General features: G+C 32.1%; 4 protein-coding genes across 4 annotated transcripts; 3 read left to right on the forward strand and 1 right to left on the reverse strand.

The window, feature by feature from the left end:
* Positions 1-5,847: 5,847 nt before the first annotated feature.
* LOC149483001 (uncharacterized) lies at positions 5,848-14,894 on the forward strand. Its single transcript, XM_089703194.1, has 2 exons — positions 5,848-6,007; positions 13,729-14,894. The coding sequence occupies exons 1-2, from the start codon at positions 5,993-5,995 to the stop codon at positions 14,761-14,763; spliced, it is 1,050 nt and encodes a 349-aa protein (XP_089559320.1). The 5' UTR covers positions 5,848-5,992; the 3' UTR covers positions 14,764-14,894.
* Positions 14,895-15,505: 611 nt separating this feature from the next.
* Bin1 (histone deacetylase complex subunit SAP18) lies at positions 15,506-18,276 on the reverse strand. The gene is made up of 2 exons (XM_089703215.1): positions 18,075-18,276; positions 15,506-16,013 (listed from the first exon to the last, which is right to left on the reverse strand). Exons 1-2 carry the CDS (start codon positions 18,147-18,149, stop codon positions 15,609-15,611), a joined length of 480 nt encoding a protein of 159 aa, XP_089559341.1. The 5' UTR covers positions 18,150-18,276; the 3' UTR covers positions 15,506-15,608.
* Positions 18,277-18,954: 678 nt separating this feature from the next.
* LOC149483003 (RCC1 domain-containing protein 1) lies at positions 18,955-20,102 on the forward strand. Its single transcript, XM_089703111.1, has 2 exons — positions 18,955-19,542; positions 19,626-20,102. The coding sequence occupies exons 1-2, from the start codon at positions 18,986-18,988 to the stop codon at positions 20,098-20,100; spliced, it is 1,032 nt and encodes a 343-aa protein (XP_089559237.1). The 5' UTR covers positions 18,955-18,985; the 3' UTR covers positions 20,101-20,102.
* Positions 20,103-20,511: 409 nt separating this feature from the next.
* Positions 20,512-21,849, forward strand: sra (RRM_RCAN_like domain containing protein Sra). Its single transcript, XM_089703112.1, has one exon. The coding sequence runs from the start codon at positions 20,688-20,690 to the stop codon at positions 21,357-21,359; it is 672 nt and encodes a 223-aa protein (XP_089559238.1). The 5' UTR covers positions 20,512-20,687; the 3' UTR covers positions 21,360-21,849.
* The last annotated feature ends 1,002 nt before the right edge of the window (positions 21,850-22,851 follow it).

The following is a 22,851-nucleotide window of genomic DNA, read 5'->3' on the forward strand; positions in this document are numbered from 1 at the left end:
TTTGTGCGTTTTATTTCATAATTTCTAATTCATTTTCCATTCCCTTTCTGCGGTATTCTACCCAAAAACTGTCCTTTATTGTGATCTTTGTTATTGAAGCTTATTAAATATAAAACATCATTTCCAATGATGTTTTTGTAACAACGAATTTTGAAGTAGTAATTGTATATACCCAAAAATATATGGTTTAAAGTTGACGAAATAAACGTATGTTGGCCTGACTCTACATACGAAGCGCTTCATCTGTGTACAAAAAACATATATGTATCTAACTTAAGTAACAATATTAGAAGAAGTTAGAACAGTAGTAATATTATAACCCTTGATATCGTCCGCGTTATAAACAATATTTTTTGTGAGAGCGCACATTTTTTTAATTTTATTTAACTATTTTTTAGAAATTTATTTCAGTTCAACTTCTGTAATGACCTCCAAATTTTAATTATTACGAGTAATATTACAGTAGTAGCCTGTAAAACTAATTAGTATTAATTATTAAAACTAAAGACTAAATGGACAATTGACAGCTTTGTCTGTTAGTTCGTGCAACCATTATGACAGTCGCAGACACTGAGTCAGATTGCTTCGCAACTTTTGCCTTTTGTTAAAACATTCTGGATTAGGCCACCTTGAAATTAGAGCCGTGTTAGTCATGCCCGAACAATAAATTTACATAAAATTATGAGCTTACACTCAGTATATATAGACCACAAGGAAATAATGTATAATATAAATCGTAACATGTACCTAGTTTTTTATATCAATAGATCACATTGAATTTAAATAAAAAAAAATATGGAGGTAAATGATAACTTGTTTTATATGTTTAAGTTCTATATTTTTTGTATTGTTCTGAACATTATGAATATCGTTAACGCTCACATTTTTATATCAAATCATTAAAATATATAAGCATTAATTAGATCATTAGAAAAAAAACGGAAACAGATGCATTATGCAATATGCATACCTACATCTGTTTCACGGATCGATTTTCTTAAGGGAAAAGTAGGTGATCAGCTATGATCATCCTGCTATGATTTTCTTTGTCCCCGCCGAGAATGGAATCTCTCGGTTCTGCGACCACTGATCCAAACAGGTGCTCATATCTTGGTAGATATCTACCTACTATGTTGCCACTACGCTTATTTTATTTGCGATAAACTCAACTTAAATTAGTACCCACTTTTTATTCAACAGCCTAACACGATAATTAATTGCTGAAGATCAAGTAATTATGCGCCACATGACTGCAATTATACGGGACATTGACACTATGGGGCGCCATTACAAAATGTCGGTAACGGTGACAATACGTCACAGTACGCGTTTTGCATACTGTGCTAGAAGAAAGTTATAATTAATTAGCGGTTACTGTAAAGCGTTAGGCATAAATCTTAGATTGGATACTTCTTATTTATTGTAAAGGCTATTAACATGAACTAGCATTAAGAAAGGCACTACTCGTATGTAGGAGAGTGAACGATGACGTCATGATGAAATGATCTATTTCGTTTTCCTATCATATTATACTCTTCCAGATTCTATTATGCAGCTCCAGATATAATAATAAAAAAAATCCAAATTCCAGATAACATACCTAACTTTATAAAACAATCATTTAAATCACAATTTTTTTTGTTGCCTACACTTGATTTTTCATAATTAAGTATAATTTTATTTTCTCTAAAAAGATAGTGATAAGAATGCATGGAAATTGAATCATAATTACAAGAGTTATCAAGAGGCAACATAGAAAGATAAAATTCTGGGACTGTTTTAATGGCATTTAAAAACAGATCCACAAAAAATTAAAAAAAACCTCTTTAGGACTCCGAGGATGACTTGCCATCAGATAACGTTTACTAGTTCACCTTCCTGTATCCTGTATTATAAAAAATACTTCTGCAAAAAGCTTTTAATTACAAGCGATTTCCCTTGAAACAGATTCATGACTAGTAAGTTAGTAACTATGGAACCTTCACTTTGAATATGCAAGTTTTGGTGCATCCACCATCATGTGCTAAGAAGTTCTTGATACAAACAGACTATAGAATTTTGTTAATTGTATGTTTGACTTAACAGGGATACATATAGAAATTAAAAACTTTTCACGGATTAATTGTGGAAGACTGTAAAGTTTTTGAAGTTTAAATTCCGTTAAAACGTTTTTAATTTCTAAACTAAAAGAATATGTTTATAGACTGTCTCTCGATGAAATTACATTGTTCTGAATGGGACGGAGAAAAGGAAGAGTTTGTATATGAGATCAGTTTTTGGATTCTGTATTACCTTCCGTAGTCCTTCCGTAGTTCCTACTAACAAATGATAAAACATTCAGGCGTAACCAGAACATTATCATTGTCTTAATACTGGACCATATATGATTTTATATAAGGATATGTATTTTTGACAAATTCTTCTAGGGTCGATTAAAAGTTGATACTTGCTCTACCTTTGCTTTTTTTTCTTTTCGTGATGGATTTTTTAGACCGATATAACTACTTATGTCTACTTAGCCAATGATTACGTGTCGATTATATTATGTACTTTTATATATGTATTTTCGACACGTTTATGGCTGCGTGTATCTGGTATGAATTGACTTTTACGTAATATGTAGTTCATGTGAATTGAAGAAGTATTACAAAATGATACATATTTCTTTTAATGTTTCATTTTCTTACTTAACTTCCCCTTGTATGATGTCATTAATTTAATCAAAAAAATAATTCAACTTGCAAAAAAATATCATAGAAAATTTATATTTAAGATAAGATATAATGAAACTGAAAAAAGCAAATTACTTATTCCACACACTAATATAGTTATGAAATTCACAGAGAATGTAATAATTTGTGTACTTCGCTCAAATACAAGCTTGCTCGTGACGTCATTTGCGTATAATTTAGATGCAATCATTCACACACAAGTTAAAACACAAGTTCTTATAATATCTTTTCTTTTTCCTTTGGCGGAGTTTAATGATTGGATGTTGATCAAATAAAGTTGAAGTTAAATTATGTATGACTGAATTCTGAAAGAAAGCTTACTGAAAAAAAAGAAAATTAAATAGAGTCGCTTACATTACAAAATTAACAAGACAACCGTCCACCGTCACCCAAAATTGCATGTAGCCTGGTCATTAACCCACGTCGGCAACCTGGCACAGATACATAATTACATATAGCTATGAATATGACCTCGAAACAGGTCCCATTGTTACAAATAGAGTGTGCGTCGTGTCGAATCAGAGAAGTTAAAAAGGTGATACGGGCCGGGCCGCATAACGGAGCTTGTCCTGTTAACTATCGGGAATAATATACTACTGTCCTATGCAATAATTTGCTGTGTGGAATAATTTATATGTTGGAGGAATTTCGTTTTTGATACTTGATCACATTTATTTATAGATATAATTGTAGTAAAATAAAAAATGTATAATAGATGAATATTTGTAAACCTAATTAAGAAACAAACGATAGTTTTGATCTACATCATATTATCTTATAATCTATTACATATTATGTTATATTATACATAAAATACATGTAGATCTCAATCTTAATACAAAGAATCATCACACCATCTAAGGCGCAAGTTATTACCCCGCTATAAATCTCTACAAAACCGTGGAACGTTCGCTTTTCACTGAAGAATTTAATTTCGCTCGAATCCAGTGTCACAATCAAGAAAATCAAGTTGGCACAGTCTAGATCAGTGGTGCGGGGACTAGCGACTCTCACTGTAAGGCTCTCCGTACACGATGCTACTAAAATCTCCGATACTATTGACCACGTCCAACGTCAAGCAGCTCGAATTATCGATGACCGTAGGCTCTCCGATAGACTTGATCCTCTTTACGAAGAGACGTGTCTCTCTGTATATTTTATAGGATTATGGGGACTATAGGGAGTGCTCTGAGGAATTATTCGACCTTTTACCAGCCGCAAAGTTCCAACCTCAGACAACCCGCTATAAAAGCAGTTCCATCCCCATGATCTGGATGGTTGGCGCTCCAGCACCGTAACCTCCTTCGCTTGGAAACTAAAATCGTCGAGAATTGAAGATATACGTGTAGCTCAGTGTACGAAGGGGCTAATTGTATGCGACACTTTCTTTCGTGACTCGACTTCAAGAAACAATGATGTAAGGTTATTTTGTTATCCTGCCGCGTTCGCACATCCGCCATCGAGTTATCTAATGTTATCTTTCCGTGGAAGCATGCAACATGGAACAATTGTAATAAATATATGAACTTAAAGGTTATTCAACAGAAAACGGCGGTAGTCGTTTATTGAGTTTAGTTTATGGTATAGTTGTAACATGTGACTAGAATCCGTAAGGAAAGATTAAAGAATACATAATATTTAAAGGTACACAACTTTTTAACTTTTCAAAATGACGTCATGTGATACAACAGTAAATAGTCTTTAAAATTTAAATATACAAAACTTCATCAAGTATATATCTGCAAGAGATCGTGCAAATCTCTACATCGAAATTGTTATATGAAATCGTTATGACATTCAAATTTCTTGAACTTTAGTAATGACCTATGCTTTATTCGACCTATGCTTATGATTGATGTAATATGAATTTAAAAACTTAAAAAGGATCTATTTCATGCAAAAATCTTAATGTAACTTAGTTACTATATCGTTTTTTTTTTTTTCAAAAAATTACAACAATATTTAGCCTACCTTTATCAAAAGTTAACCAATCCAGTTAACAATTTAAAGATCTCGTGATACAAACCACAATTAACTTGTAAGTTGACGATTACAATAGGTATAAACGTTAAAACTAATGCATCTATTGCCACACTCGACATATTGACTTGGCTGTTTCGATTGAATACAAATTGTAAACAACCTGTCGAGACAAATCGGTATTACGTCACAATGCTTTGCTCCAGGGGTTTAATGACAAGTGATTTGATCACTAGAACATGTATGACGTAGCAGTTATGTTAATGTTAGTACTTATGATCACAGGCGTAGAGCATGATTACGTCCGTTAAAACACAAAACATTGACATGAAGTAAAAAGCATCTGCCAGTAATCTCGAATCCCATGCATTTCTATCTCTCCTAGAACATTCAAATTTATGTTTGTCAAACACGTATATGATTTATGGAAATCATCAATATATGGGTATTCCTATTTCCCAAAAATATACTTAAATGTTCATGAACGTTTGCCAAGAGAGAGAGGAGTTCATAATATTATACAGTGCCAACTCCAACCAAAGGATTGTGTTTGTGCTAACAACTTCTTCATCTTCACTGTGACCTATTTCATAAATGAAGTATTTATTAGGTATCAATCATGAGGTTCCCTGTTATTTTGTTGCTGTCAAGAGGTCATTAAATTTTTATTTCTCTCGTTGACAGAAATTAAAACCACTGAAAGAAAATCCCAACACACTTTAAAACTTATGATAAAAATAGTTTACATGGACATTTCTATGCTATTAATTATTTATTATAACAACAAATGGGAAATAAAGGTGTGTTCATTGAATCAATAGTACACCATAAAGATAAATAAATATCGCAATACATGTGGATACAACCAGGTTAATGCTTTAATTAAGATCCGTTATTAATAATATTGAATGCGTCTAAATTCCGCAATTTTGAAGTAACTGGGTAAATATGCGAGTAATTTTACGACAATCTCGTTAACTATGTTAGACGCTAGAATACCAAGGTGACGCGTTCCAGTCAAATTTTCGTATGAATTCACGAATCGTAATTAATTGGTGCGCTTAGCGGTATCTTCGGAAGTGCAGCCAAATTGTGAAGTATTGTGGTTGATTGGGAGTACATTCGTCGATATATGCCTCTACAGTTGGTCACCTTGCAATAAGGTATGGTGGTCGCGTGGAGCCAGGGCGAGAGTGGGCGACCTCATATAGCTTGCGCGGGACACATTTCCTTTATTTGTTAGTTGTGATCGCCGTGATTGTGTTGTGTGAAAGGACATCATGCGGACATTACTGGTAAGTTAAGGTCAGATTATTTATCATCTAGGTGCAGGGATGAGCAAAATAAAATAAAAAATCTAGATTTTTTTAGTTATTTTTTTTTGTGAAAAAAACTAGGTTAAAAGGGTTAAATATTTTCAAGGATTATGCTATTACTGAAAAATAAAATAAATATACGTGTAAATTAAATGTTTCATGTAAATTACAAAAAATAAATTAAAAATATTTCCACATTCTCAGGATTCTTTTATTTTTTGTGAAATAATATCTATTGCCTCATCCTTTTTCAGATTTACAATTCGTTTTATATAGTATTATTAAATTTAAATTAATTCATTAAAAAATAATTGTAAAATCATTAAATATTATCTAGTGAGTAAAATTTTTTTAAAGTTTTAATATTAAGGCCAAAAATTTCAAAGTTTATTCCCTACCTAGGTAACATAAAAATTGTATGAAGCCAATTTTCATAATATGTTTATAGTAAAACATATTTGTAATAAAACTATTTCTTTTGTAATAATATAAACCAGCATTCTTATTACAATTGTATAAGATAAATAATTTTAGATTGTTAAATGATAAATATAAAACATAATGATAACATACGCAATAAGTATTCAAGGAACAATATAAAAGCTCTGCGCTCGCGCCTAGCATAATAACAACCATAAAATAGGTATAGTGCAACGCATTCAGGTCATATTACAATCGACATTCATAACGTAGGTATTGATTGCAGGTTAGCCTTGAATCTATCGTGAAGGCGGTTTTCTTCTAACCTCTCAAAAATTTGCCCTTTTTAATTCAGAAAGCGGAACTAATTGTAGCAATGTGCAAACTTTAAACAATTGTCGTATTCATGATTACGTAAAGCACGCAATGGCAAATGTTGGCAACTAGCCCGCTGTTATCGGTAACTGGATTGACTACTAGATACGTTAAAATTTCAACGCAACCGAACTCCATTCACTGCAAATTGTAAGATTTAATAATTAACTATCTATACCGGTCTGGAGTTGCAATACTTATCGAGCCCATGGGAATTAAGAAATAAACTGTGATTTTATTTGTTACAATATATTGCCAGTTGTTTAGAAATCGCATTACGCGCATCGAAATTGCACCTGAAGAAATTTTGATTTCGTTACGCCTACTATATATTCGATACGACGAATCTTCGAAAGGAGGAACTTTGAATGCAAACTATACGAAAAGGAGCAACATCACGTTCCAGCGTATTATGTTACGAAATGTCTTTCAATCACCTAAAGGTGAAGTCAGAAACAATACACTAATTTATTTTAATGATGCCCGCCCAACATCCACAACCACGCAAAATAACAATGTTTATAGAAGAACGACAATTGAGCAGAATCACAGAATAAACGTTTTTTATTTTTTATTCTTGCGCAAAAAAAAACATAAAACAAACATTCTGCTACGAACCTACAGACCGTAAAATCTACCTCAATTTACGCGCGCATTTAAATGACAAAATTAACACTTTCAAATATTTCGTTGTAAACATTTGATAATGATCATGTCGGCTTTTTCTTACCAAATTAACACACAAAAATTTCATAAAACCGTTTTAATTAGAGCATATCGGGAGTCACACGTGGATTACTTACACAGTCATTGCATACGATATGAATGATTGATTTACAAAATGTACGTATATTGTAAATGTACGTACAATGTTTTTATGCCAAATTAAATGTGTGACTGTTCTTAGTTTGTGAGAAAACAAAAAAGCCGAGATAATGTACTCATTATGTAAAATATTATCTCAGAGTGATATAATCTATACTTACTAATAGATATTATAAAGCTGAAGAGATTTTTTGTTTGAACGCGCTAACCTCAGGAACTACTGGTCCGATTTGAAAAATTATTTCGGTGTTGGATAGCCCATTTATCGAGGAAGGTTATAGGCTATATATCATCACGATAATAACAGAAGCAGAGCCACGAGGCTGAAACCAATGAATGACATTGTAATTTGTAATCGACTTTAAATGATACATATTCGTTCGATTAAAAAATCATTTCTTTATGACTCTATTGACATTGGCCGCTGTCCCAAAATACGGTCAAGAGTACTTGTTTTAATTAAGCTCTCATTACACGACTTACATTTTAACATATTTCTTATGCATATCATTGGTCATACATCATTAGCATATACATACATGTTTTTTTTATATTTTGTTAAAATAATGATTGAGTATCGAGGTTTAGAAATAAATACTGTATTTTATCTCTAAAATTTAATTAAATTGAAAGGACATATTTGCATATATCAAGTTTTCCTCACTGGTTAATAATATAAGGATTGAAGATATATATTATATAGGTACTAGATACAGCATATAGCAGCACGTATTCAAAAGTTATGTCTATAATTCGATACAAATCGATGTACAAATTTCAGTACATAGAGCAACATGGAGTACTATTGTATTTTTATTGTTACTCTACATACATTTTAACATATTTCTTATGCATATCATTGGTCATACATCATTAGCATATACATACATGTTTTTTTTATATTTTGTTAAAATAATGATTGAGTATCGAGGTTTAGAAATAAATACTGTATTTTATCTCTAAAATTTAATTAAATTGAAAGGACATATTTGCATATATCAAGTTTTCCTCACTGGTTAATAATATAAGGATTGAAGATATATATTATATAGGTACTAGATACAGCATATAGCAGCACGTATTCAAAAGTTATGTCTATAATTCGATACAAATCGATGTACAAATTTCAGTACATAGAGCAACATGGAGTACTATTGTATTTTTATTGTTACTCTACATACATTTTTAAGTAGAGACTTTTACGTAAACCTATTTGTACGTACATTGAAGTAACGTTATAATTTAGCTTGTCAAATGTTCTTTTGTTATTGTATTAACCGCAACTTTGTTCAAACATTCTTTATTATTTTTAATACTCTGATCATCCAACTTTTTAGTGTCTAATTAAACTTAAGAAGTACTGTAATAAACTACCTAAGAAAGGCTTATATAGAAATTACTTGTATAGAAAGCAGTCTATATAGTCATTTCTCTTATTCTAACTAGAAAGACGATAAATTCATCGAACTTTTTTTGAGGTGAAACTTCTTTAGGCGCGTTGAGAGTAAAATCTCAAGTCGTGTCATGGCAATACCGTCACGTCATGGACTAAGGCGATGATTTTGTTATCTTTGAATCTTGCAAAAAAAGTTTCGCTCCTGACATGGGTGCTCGACACATATTATGCTCTATTATGCTCATTTTAATTCGGGGTGATTTAAACATTTTTGTTTAATTTCACTTCAAAAAAGTCGATGTCTTGTAATTATACGTTACATAAGTGCCTATGAAAGTCAATGTTACAGACGCATATAAATACTTAAGGTCTCAGTGTCTATAAATAAACATAAATTAACCATGCATGCTACTTACCTACATACTTACAGACTTACAGACAGGAAGCAAGAAATAAATAAAAACTGGCTAGCGTTCATCAGATGGTTGACTTCCACAGTCCATTATTTGCTTTTTTCAAAGTTGTGAAAAATTTACCGTTTTTTGAAAGAAAGAAAGATCATTTATTTTTCAGTATTTTTATATGATCAAAAAATAAGTGTTTTACCTACATCTTATCTTAAATATAAAAATGAATCGCAAAATGTGTTGGTAAGCGCATAACTCGAGAACGGCTGAACCGATTTCGATAATTCTTTTTTTATTATATTCCTTGAAGTACGAGGATGGTTCTTATGTAGAGAAAACGTAAACATGTACCACGGGCGAAGCCGGGGCGGACCGCTAGTTAATAATATAAATGAGAATGATTACGTTAAGCTATAAACAGCGGAATTATTGCTTCTTATAATTTATTTATTGCAGAGAATTGTAAGAATGATTTAATTCTAACAGTGCCATTTATTTATGCACAATATAAAACCAGTTTAATATTGCTTTACTTTTGTTTATTCTCAGTAATATAGCGTTTGAAATATGATCGATGACATAATGCGTCTCTGAAATATGATCGTATCTAGGATAGACAAAACATATCAGAAACATATTAAAAATTATGCTACACATAATCAAATATAATGTAATTCTGTAATGTAGTCAACAACTTTACAGAAACAATAATATTTCGTTAAATTAACAAGAATCAAACAAAAGACTTCAACGCGCTGTTTTCGCGATGACACGTGCATCTTAATGTTGTGATACCAATCGCAATTTGTCAAAACAATGCACAATAAAGTTCATGCTTTACATTATTTAAATAGAGCAGAATACCAGAGTATTCAACTGATTATTTGCTTATTAACATATAAAAGAATATTCAATTAAATCTCTTTTCAGAATGTTTTTATTTACCTACTGCATTAGTTGGCAAATACTTTTATTACATGTCTTCTAATCTTTAGATCTTTATAAAAACCTGTATTAATAATCAATTATGTATAATAAAAAAAGCAACATATGACGGTCAGAGTTAAGTAGGCACTTAAATGCATATTAAATATACCAGAACTATTTCATACCGCAGAAATGCGGAACTGTATCTAATATTATCTAGTTATTCATTTTATTAGTCAGTCATAATTTTATTTACATTTGTTTAATTTATTATGATCATATTCGAATATAATTACTTAGTTTTTTTTGACAGACCGGTTGGCTTGGTTGGTAGTGACCTTGCCTTCCAAGCCATAGGTCGTGGGTTCGATTCCCAGACAGGGCAAATAGTTGTGTGAGGGACATAGATATTTTCCTATCAAATAATTGCTCTTTCTAGTATCTATTGGAGTGTACGTAAATGTACGTAGCAAGGCTAAATTGACATTATCAACCATGTTGTTCTACTTTCCAGATAGAACATAATCTTGCTACACACCACTAATCACTATAGAATTTAATTGATGAATTAAAAAGTATATTAACAACTTTTTTCAATCGCCTTGCAATAGTTCCAGTATACACATACGTATAAATACGACAAATTATATAATAATTGCAACAACCGGCACTAACATTTTTGTTTAATATGAAGGCATTTTTATATCCAGCTTCTGGAAGTTGTCTTGCCACATAAAAAAGTGGATTTCAATTCCAAATACGATTTACATTTTGGATTGAAACACACACGCATATAAATGCCAAGTAAATAAATGTTACAATTTACATCACATTGTAACGAGACACGACCTTGACTGGCGGAAGCTTGAGTCGCTGTCCTTACGACTTTCATATTGAGGCCTGTTAAATTCCAAGCAAACCTATATCGCCTGATGGTAAACTTCTTTCTATAACGGTTTTAAACTTTTAAGCTTAAAAATAAATGTGGTAAGTATGGAAAGGAGAGTATCTCTATCAATCTTTATTTGTTAGGTACTTGCGACCCGCCCGCGACTTCGCCCTCTTTATCTGAACCCAATAAATTTTATATACTTTTAGTATATAATTTTTACATATTTTTTATATAATTTATACTAAAAGTATATAATTTATTGGGTTCCTCTCTCGAGAATCACTCAGTCTATTAAAAAAAACCGCATCAAAATCTGTTGTGTAGTTTTAAAGATTTAAGCATACATAGGGATTAGGGACATAGGCACAGAGAAAACGATTTTGTTATAGACTATGTAGTGAAGTGATTATGGAATAAAATCGAAAAAAATTTCAATGGCACAACTCCCTAATACCTACTACTCCCCAATTTAAAAACTAAATTTTTTCCACAAATAATATGAATGAATTTCATTACATTAATAGCCAATTAATCGAATTATTTACTTTTTATTCAATGACTATGTTCTCACGTTCCACCAACTATTCTGTCATCGTCAACACCTCTACATTAAAGAGTAGATACTGCCGACGTCTTAATTGCTTCCTCAACCAATTAAATTACTTCCAATTTATATTTTATACTTAAACTTTTTACTCCACTAACACGCATACATATGCAACTAACCAACCTGCAGAGTGCAGACATAAGATCATTAGAAAAAGCAGCCAAGCGTATGCCGAACCATAGGAACAAGGTTGCGTAGTATTAAAAGTGTGTTTTACAAATATGTAACATTTAAAACAAAAAAAATTGTTAATAATTAGTAGAAGTAACATGAAAAAAAAATCTAATCTTCAAAATATAATAGTAGATAATAGGTGCACAAAGCATAATATTGTCTATAAAATAATAAATACATCACAGACTAAAGTTTAAATAAGAACTGTGTAAGAACTATAGTAAGTAACTCATTCGTAGTTACTTTTTCTTTTAACCATTTTGTTACAGAATCCTAAAAAGTATGTAATGATCAATTAAGCAAATTACAGTGAATAATTAATAAACCGTTTTAGAACGAAGCGAAGTGAAGCGTGTGAGTTACGAACAAACACATGCGATGTATCCTTATGTAAAACATGCTTATTTGAATACTGAAGTTTCATTTGGTTTGATTACTGACATAATATTATAATTCAGTTCATCCATGAATTCATAGTTTTAATAATAAAATAATTTTCAAGAAGATTCCTACGTTCGTAAAGTTCTTTAGGTTACCTTTTGTTACTAAGGTCACAAACATTTTTGGTATCAAGATAAATTAGTCCCACTACATAATAATAGTTAGCCTATTGAAGTAAGTACCTACATAATGTGCGCATCAATTTTGTCATGAATTTTAGTTTCACGAAGGTTTGATTTAAATACAATAAAATTACGCGGTAAATACAAATACTTTTATGAAATAATGAGATACGTTTAGAGCGAGCGCGCACGAGCAACTTTGTCTCCGCAACTATTTTGTCTCTCCCATCAATTTGTATGGGGAGTTGCGTCGCTACGTGCGCGTACTTTCATACTATAAAAATAGTTGCGGAGACAAAATAGTTGCGGAGACAAAGTTGCTCGTGCGCGCACTGTCTTACACTGCTTGTTTTCACAATAAATAACACTAAAATAGCTTATTTCCTGACCATAAATTGTAAATACATCGTCTCATTTGAATATAATGGACCAAAATTATTAGTTTAATAACGAAAATGGGAAATTATATAAAATCCATGTTCTTCGCGAATTAAATCGATTTCCTCCTCGTAATTAGGTGTTATAATCGATTTCTTACTCGATAAACATAACCTCGCGTGCGAGATTTCGGCGCAAATAGACAATTATTTTTCTACGAAATCGTGAAATCAAAATTGAAATTCAACATCGATAAAAATTAATATTACAATGTGTAATAGCACGATCACAGATAAACATCATGAATTATTTAGTAAGCAATAAAACGTTGTAGCGTTTCATATTCTATCATCTGGCTAGAGGTACCTAGATTAAAATAAGAGACAAAGTCGACCAGGGCACAGCCGGTCAATCAAGTCAGGTGTTAATGCTGCATTGCTAGAACACGACAAGGCCCATTACACTCGAAACTCGAAAGTATGCAATATTCGTTGCGAAGTACATTCCGATTTAATAATATAATGTCAGTCACGTCATAGACCCTGATATGGAGCATTATTTCTCTAGGCTCTACAGTTTAGGAAATCGTTTCTTACTAAATAACATAATAACTAATAAGAACCTGACATTATGAATAGTAATGGTATTCTCTATATTATTAGGTACACACCTACATAATACGAATAAATTTAATCCGCTAAAATCTAGTTAAAATAATGCTATTCTGTATTTTCAGATATTAACGCTGTGTGCAGTCACAGCCTACGCACAGTATGACGGCCCTGCACCACCAAGACTTCAGATTCCTGGTGCTATCCCTGTAGGCGGCCCGAGACAAGGAGGCTTCCGTCAAGGAAGACTTCAAGCTGGACAGATCCCAGTCGCAAGAGTAAGGAGGCCGGGACTCGCGAGACCATCCTTCAAATCCGTGGACGCCGCGCCCCGGCCGAGCCTTCAATCCATCGAAGAACCCTCCAAACCAGTCACAGAGGAACCCGAAGATGAAATAGAAATCAACACTCCCACCGCGTACGCCAACTCTTATTCTACACCCGAACCTCAAAGTGATTACTTCGACATCACCACTACATCGCAACCCAAACCACCCAGCGCTTTCAATTCTTCACCATACGCCCAGACTACCCCATCTATCCCTAAATTCGAAAACGTGAGGCCCACACAGTACCGTCCTTTATTACCACAATCTTTCAGCCCGAACAGAAACGAACCACAACCAAGACCACAACCAGCGAGACTGCAACCACTCTCAAGCAGGCCACAGCGCCCGTCAATCCGCCCAGAACCAAAACCATTCGCGGAAGAGGAAGACCTTCAACCAATCAGACAATACAACAGACCTCAAGAGCCTATTCGTCCAGCCCCTGTAAAAAGCGTACCAAACAAATACGCGTCAACTCACCCTAGGGAAAAGAAACCCGTTGCACAAATCATCCGTAAGTTCACAGATGAAAACGAAGATGGTAGCATCACTTGGGGATTCGAGAATGATGATGGCTCATTCAAAGAAGAAACTATTGGTGTGGACTGTATCACAAGAGGTAAATACGGTTACGTAGACCCCGACGGTCTCAGGAGGGAATACAATTACGAGACAGGTATCGCCTGTGACAAGACCAAAGAAGATAAAGAACAGAAGGGCTTCATAGACTATCAAGAAAATAAGGCAGTTTTGCCAAATGGTATCACAATCGATCTCAATCAAATGGGCAAAAAATCAAAGAGGCCATTTAGATCACCCAGTAATCATTAGAGTATTAGCTTTTAACATATATTTATTTTAGGATTGTAATTATAAGAATGTTTCTCTTGTCATTTGGTGTATCTGACACTAAGTTTGGAGAGCGATGGAAATAACAACAATAAAATTGTCGTAAAAATTAACTTGTCTTTTATTACCTACATATGTTCGTACATAATTAATTATTACAAAATGTTTTGTATATAAAAGATGCTATAGTATGTAATACGCTGTGATAAATACATTATCCTCTCTTATAAGAATAAATTTATCTGTAACTAGAGGTCCGCCCTGGCTTCGCCCGTGGTACATATTTCGCAATAAAAGGTAGCCTATGTCCTTTCTCGGGTATCAAAATATCTCCATACCAAATTTCATGCAAATTGGTTCAGTAGTTTAGGCGTGATTGAGTAACAGACAGACAGACAGAGTTACTTTCGCATTTATAATATTAGTATGGATGCTGTGCACTATGCATTATCCACTTTATAAAAAATATCACACAGTGACAAACACTAGTCAATATTATTATTTTAGATACAAATTCATTTTTGTATTTATACAGAGGAATCCCAAGTAGTTGTAACAAACAGATAGATTTTTAAAGCATAATTATCAAGAACTTTACAAAAGTCTTGCAGTCACATTTTGATCAGATATTTAAAAATATTTTTTATACATAGGCCTAGGTTGCCTTTAATTACATTAGCAATTTATCAATTCAAACATCTACAATAATGATAAAACAAATTTGTCCAGTTCACTTCTCATTTAATAATCATACAAAATCTAGACAAGGTTCATAAAAAAACATTGAACTACCTTAAAATATTTTATTATAATTCACTTCCTTAATTTTAATATGGGCGATTATTCATATATGGTTGTGGCCGTCTCATTGGTGGAGGCATTCTATTGGCTGGTGTGATAGATATATCCAAATAATTACCGATTTGAAACTTTACTTGCGATAGTGTTTTGTTATCGTCATTACCCCGTTGTCCTGAGCAAGTGACGCCAATCTCTCGCATACGATAAGTGGGGGTCCTCATATCTGGGTATACAATTGCGAAATCGAAATAAGTTCCCTTACGTCTTGTCTCAGGGTTCACTTCTTTGACGAGACTAGTGAGTTCCCGCAATGTTGCATCCATCCATGTGTAGATTTGCAGTTCATTTTGTGGTACACCGCCCCTTGCATAATCGCTTGGTGAATTGTGTCTGCCAGTTGAACAGAATACTCTCAGCAACAGAGGGCATGTCTGCAAGAAGATAGATGGAGGATTTGTAGTTTGTCAAATACAGATAATAGGCTTATTAATGTTCAATTAACAATGATAATGGAATGTAGCAATAATTACTTGATAAAAGCGAACGGAAACTCTTCTGGCTTGCAAAATAATATTGTGATTAAAAATGCCATATCTAAAGCAGAAAACAAGTAGCCATGATGAATGACCCTGAATTTGGCAGACAGCAGACAAAATGTAATTTCAGATTGGGATATCTCTAAGCGAAATTAAGTTTTACATGTTTACCAAATTGGAAATTGTTTGTCGTTGATTTACCTACAGGTGATAATAAAGAAAATTTTATTTTATTTGTTTGATTTTTTTTTAAATAAAAAATAAAATTTTGGGAAGCTCTCACCGTGTTCCCAATTGTTTTATAAATGTGAAACTTTCAAATTTAGTTTATTATTGGATTCTGAAAAGGTGATATCAGTTAGTTTTTTCATTTCGGTTTGGAATATTCTGGGACGTGTATCTACCAGAAAAAATAATTTTTTAGTGGAAAAAAGAAAAGTCATATTTTCGTCTTTAAAAAATCTAGAGGTGATATTTTTTTAATTTTAAATTTGTCAGTCGGATCATAAGATATCCTAATTTTTAAATTTTGTTACCGGATATCAAAGTGAAAATTAATCAAAATAAAAATAAAAAAAATGTCATGTCTTCATTTTTAATAAATCTACCGATGATATATCTCAGATTTTATAATTTCTTGTTTATTTGTTGTATATCCTCGTCTTTCGATTTTTTATCCGAAATGGAATATCAGGCATGAATTATTCTTTTTTATATTAAATAAAGAAAAACATATTATCAAGGCAATTCAACTGTTAATATTCAGCCCATAATAAGAGTAAATGATGGAATAAAATATTTTCAGTCTTTATATCATAGCCCGGTCAAATTAGACCTTTGCAATAACAATAATTCCTACAGAGCTAAATTGTGGTAGGGGTGTACCATAACAAATAAAGTTTTAAAAGTACAAGTTTTAAGATCCCATGTGTGCAACAAAAGTTATTCGGGGTCAAAGGAAAAACGGACAGGACGGTAAATTTTATAAAAAAAAAACCTCAAATAAGTACTAGATCTTATAATTATTCTGTACAAAAATGATCGCGATGTTTTCTTTCCCAAGAGTTACGAGAGTTTAGAGGGTGTGCCTATAAACTCACCAGCTCTCCACCAAAAATTTGGCTCTGTAGGAATTGTTATTGCAAAGTTCTAATTTGACCGGGCTATGATATAAAGACTGAAAATATTTTATTCCATCATTTACTCTTATTATGGGCTGAATATTAACAGTTGAATTGCCTTGATAATATGTTTTTCTTTATTTAATATAAAAAAGAATAATTCATGCCTGATATTCCATTTCGGATAAAAAATCGAAAGACGAGGATATACAACAAATAAACAAGAAATTATAAAATCTGAGATATATCATCGGTAGATTTATTAAAAATGAAGACATGACATTTTTTTTATTTTTATTTTGATTAATTTTCACTTTGATATCCGGTATCAAAATTTAAAAATTAGGATATCTTATGATCCGACTGACAAATTTAAAATTAAAAAAATATCACCTCTAGATTTTTTAAAGACGAAAATATGACTTTTCTTTTTTCCACTAAAAATTATTTTTTCTGGTAGATACACGTCCCAGAATATTCCAAGCCGAAATGAAAAAACTAACTGATATCACCTTTTCAGAATCCAATAATAAACTAAATTTGAAAGTTTCACATTTATAAAACAATTGGGAACACGGTGAGAGCTTCCCAAAATTTTATTTTTTATTTAAAAAAAAATCAAACAAATAAAATAAAATTTTCTTTATTATCACCTGTAGGTAAATCAACGACAAACAATTTCCAATTTGGTAAACATGTAAAACTTAATTTCGCTTAGAGATATCCCAATCTGAAATTACATTTTGTCTGCTGTCTGCCAAATTCAGGGTCATCATGATGAGCGAATATGAAACTCTTTTAATAATATATCTACTCTTATCTAAAAATAAAATACCTTTTCTCTATCCACTGGTTTTTCTGCTGGTTTAACCTCTTCAACAACCATTGATTCGAGTCCCGCCATTTTCATTCCCGTAACTTCTAGCGGTTTTCTATATATCACTCCAATTAAATATGTAAGAAGAGTATCGCAACAAATCACTTTTTGACTAATTATTCAAATAATAAACAACACGTTTAGTTTACGATAAACAAACAATCTTGAATCACAGATCTTGAATCTTTCGGCTTTTTGCGTCCAGTTCCAAAAGTCAATAAATTGACAAATGACAATTCGGTATTGGTAGCGTTCAAAAATGTTATGTCTGTAAAATATGCCTATGAACCCAATAAGACATGTAATGAAAGTCATTGTAAGATTTACTATAAAAATGATTTAATCTTGATTTAATATTTTCAAAAAAAAATTACCAAATAAACACAAACTAAAGTTCTGCGACAAATCTATACTTAATATTATAAATGCGAAAGTAACTCTGTCTGTCTGTTACTCAATCACGCCTAAACTACTGAACCAATTTTCATGAAATTTGGTATAGAGATATTTTGATACCCGAGAAAGGACATAGGCTTCTTTTTATCCCGGGAAAATGACGCAATCCCGGAAATCCCACGGGAACGGGAACTATGCGGGTTTTTCTTTGACTGCGCGGGCGAAGCCGCGGGCGGAAAGCTAGTTTTTAATAATGCTAATTTTATGTCATTGTCACTTTGACTGTTGACATAAAGCTTGGACATTTTGACAGTTGGATAAACAGAATTTTTTATTTTGTATTTAGATTTTTTTTATTTTAGTTGCAAAATGCAATTATAATCAATTTATTATTTTATGTATATACATGTTAACTAATAGTAAAAATAACCATACAAATTAACTGATAGAAGGTATTAAATCGAAAATCAGCCATGTACAAAGTTGCTGGTTCAAATTTGTTTGGCCAATGGTTAAGTGAAGACTGTGTGTTTGACCACTTTAGATCAATTATTAATGATAATGTAGAAAGTGATTCTAGTCTGGCATATATTGGCTGGTCATATAACATTTTTATGATTAAAAAAGACCTATACATATCAGGAGCATTTAGAGGAAAAGAAGAACAGTTTGTAAAGTTAGATTTACCTGATGATTTGCCAGATGGACATATCTTAATAACTGGGAATGATTACCATCTTGTTATAGTCAATAGCATATCAAATATCATATATGTGTATGATTTTTTAACAGAACTATATAAGAAAGTTAAGTTTGTTGAGAGTGTGAATAAAGATATAAGAATAGTTAAGGTGGCTGCAACAAAAAATTCATGCATATATTTAACTAGTGCAGGAGATATATATTCTGGTATGCTACCAATACTGTCAGATACCGGCTTGGTTGAGAAAGTTATAGATGTTGCGCTTGGATATGAACATTATGTCCTACTAACTGAATCTGGTAAAATATGTACTTGGGGTAATGGCAGGTAAAAATTAGTATATCTATATAACATATATACATTTTATTAAAAAATAATAACCAATCTATTTCTTATATATATTTTTTCAGGAGATTACAACTTGGTCATGGAGATTTAAACAATTTGGATCAACCTACAGAAGTCAAAGCTTTATCTGGCATAAAAATAAAAAAAATCAGTGCAGGAGGTTGGCACACTTGTGCATTAAGTGAATTTGGAGATTTGTATGTCTGGGGGTGGAATGATACTGGTCAGTTAGGAGTAAAAGAAAAGCACAATGAAGATTCTTCTAGTTCTGATCTTCAAAGCTATGGCCTACCTATGCTTGTAGATATTTATGATGAAAATGGAAGGGAAATAGACATAAATATTAAAGATGTTGCATGTGGTAGCAGACATACTGCCATACTACTTGAAAATGGTTCAGTTTGGACTAGTGGCTGTAATAAATATGGACAGTTGGGATTCTGTGTAGAAAGTATCCAAAAAATTGAATGTTTTAGGAAATCATACTCTAATGCTGATACTTTGATATGTGGTCCTTGGAGTACAGTTATAAAATAATATGTTTTTTGTTTTATTGTCCTCAGACATTATTGATATATAAATAAGCTACAAAAAATACCAAACTGGATTGTAAAGAAGGTAATAAAGGATATTTTTTACTGGTCCAGTTTTCTTCAAGTTCAGTTTCAAATATAATATATAAATAATTAAGTTTATTTTCAATATAACCGAACATTTAACATTTTAAAATCCAAATCATTAAAATAAATGGATTTTACAATAGGAAAATATCTAAGTGAAAGTAGAGTTTACCTAATTCTACATGAATATGATAAAGGATGAAAAACGAAATTATGTAAATATTAATTTATCTTATAATACATATATACGAATTAAAATTTTATTAAAAATAATTTATATTTCAAATAGGAGGTAACCCCGTCTACATTTTAGTAATTTTACGATCAACAAATGTCATTTTGACGCAAGACCTTTTGGCATTTACTGTTTTGTGACATTTTGGAAGTGTGTGTATTGTAATCGATTGTTTTGTTAAAATATACAGTTAAATATTTTTAGATCACGAAGATATTGCAAAGATTCGTTGGTTCTTTTTAGTAAAGTATCATACATTTCAATTCAAAATGGCTAACAAGGAAGAAGATGAGACCTTTCAAGAGGAAGAAGTCTATATTAATCCCGAAGATGGTATGCCGAACGTTCATCCAAACATCGCTGATATAGAGCAAGACGCTGATTCGCACGACGAATTAAACGAATTCGACGATTTACCGAAATCAGTCATCGTCACCAACATTCACAGCAATGTGTTCACTGACGAAAAATTGAAAAAGGAATTAGAAGATTTATTTCGCACGTTTTCGGATAATATAACATTTCAGTGGTTAAAAAGTTTTAAACGCCTACGTGTTAATTATGACAGTCCTTTGGCTGCGGCTAACGCGCGTGTGCAACTCCACCAATACCAGTTTTATAATTCGTGCATAAATTGTTATTTCGCTCAGCCCGTGACGCCGATATCGTTAAAGAATTTGAAACCGCCGGCGCCTGTGAAACAATTTTTAATTTCACCACCAGCCAGTCCTCCAGTAGGATGGGAGCCGCGGGAAGAAGGGGAGCCTTTAGTGAATGCAGATTTGTTGGCAGCCATATCGAGTTTGGCCCCGGGAGAAAGTCACGAGCTGCATGCGCCGACACCTACTCAACCGGCAATTATTGTTCACACTGCACTCGCAACTGATACTACTGCACCAATAGGTTGTAAGATTCAACACACTAGATGCCCTGAATATTGATATGCCTTGTTGATATTTGTAGATAAATTGTGTTTTTAGAGTAGCAGTCTAAATGCTTTTATTCTGTCACATAAGTCAATTTGTCTGACTGGTGATGCCAAAGATAGTGCAGATTTACTATATCCGTTGACACGTCTGATAGTTGTCCTAAAGAGGCTTATAGTGAATTTGCTTATGTTTCATTTAATTCATCATGTAAAGTGATTATTGTTAAAATTATATTGGTGCTATTTTTTAACTAACATAACATTTATGTTTATGATTCTTAGATAATATAGATTTAATTTTTATATGTAAATGAACAAGTAACACCAATGTTGAAGTATTTGTAAAATGGTGAAATTGTTGTAAATCCAAAATTAATGTTAAGTATTAGAAAAAAATGTTAATAGCACATATCAAGGCTCTTTATAGCCACTATTCATTTTACTTTTGCTCAATCACTTATCTTGAACTACCAAATATCTACTATTTTTATATTCTGAAGTATTCTTATTGCTTTTTGTTTCTTGATATGTAAATTTTCAATGACTGGTCACTAAGTTATAATCATATATGAATCTCAATTATACAGGGTGGAAGGTTAAGATGGGGCATGAAGGGCAGGTACCTTAACCGTTGTAGCTACATGAAAACGTTCTTAGGAGACTATCCTTAAATTCTTGAGAAATTTTAATCTGCATTCACAGATTTTTGAAAAAATGTACGGTCAGCAAGGAAATCGGCAGTTTTCAAAAAAAATTTTTTTGATGCCAATCGATCCAGTTTCTCATTGTATAGTTCCATGTGTCTAGCTTATGTAGTATTTAGGTTTAATTTGATGAACAAAGATAGAATAAAATTATTTATTTATATGAAAGTGTGACAAATACACCAGAATAGGAAATATTGTATATAACAAGAGCTGTTGTTTTTATAGAGACAAAGAATAATAGATATTAGCAGATATTAGGTAGTTAAAGAGCTTCTTTGCATCACTATATCAGGGTTTAGCAATTTATTTATGATTTTCAAGGAGATGTTATTTTAGCTTGCCTGTTGATTATGTATAATAAAAAAAAGACGTGTGTCACTCGGGGACTGCCGCGGTAAAGCTATTGCATGCTATGCCTTCAAGCCATACCTCCGCGACCGTCGGAGTGGGGAGCGTGAGGTTTTTCGTTACGCAATTTCTGGATTCGGTCCCCGCGCTCAAGGCCCGCGATAGAAGCTATGCAATAGCTTAATAAACTTGTCAAAATGTTTACTTGCTATCTTATATCATGGAATATCTTATAGGACATCTTAGTCTACCATATTGTAATTATTTATTATTATGCTTTGGAAGTATAGAAACAACTTATAATAAATACTTTTGTAAATTATTTGTTTTTCACATTGTTGGTATGTTGACCAAATTATGGCAATGCAGTATTAAAAGAATGAAATAACTGTGAAAGTACTTAAATTATGTATTTTATAGAAGACCTATTTCAAATTTATTCTACAATAT

Source organism: Colias philodice, chromosome 14, assembly GCF_061535455.1.
Source record: "Colias philodice isolate Cphi_HAF_F1 chromosome 14, ilColPhil1 Martin Lab GWU primary, whole genome shotgun sequence".
NCBI lineage: Eukaryota > Metazoa > Arthropoda > Insecta > Lepidoptera > Pieridae > Colias > Colias philodice.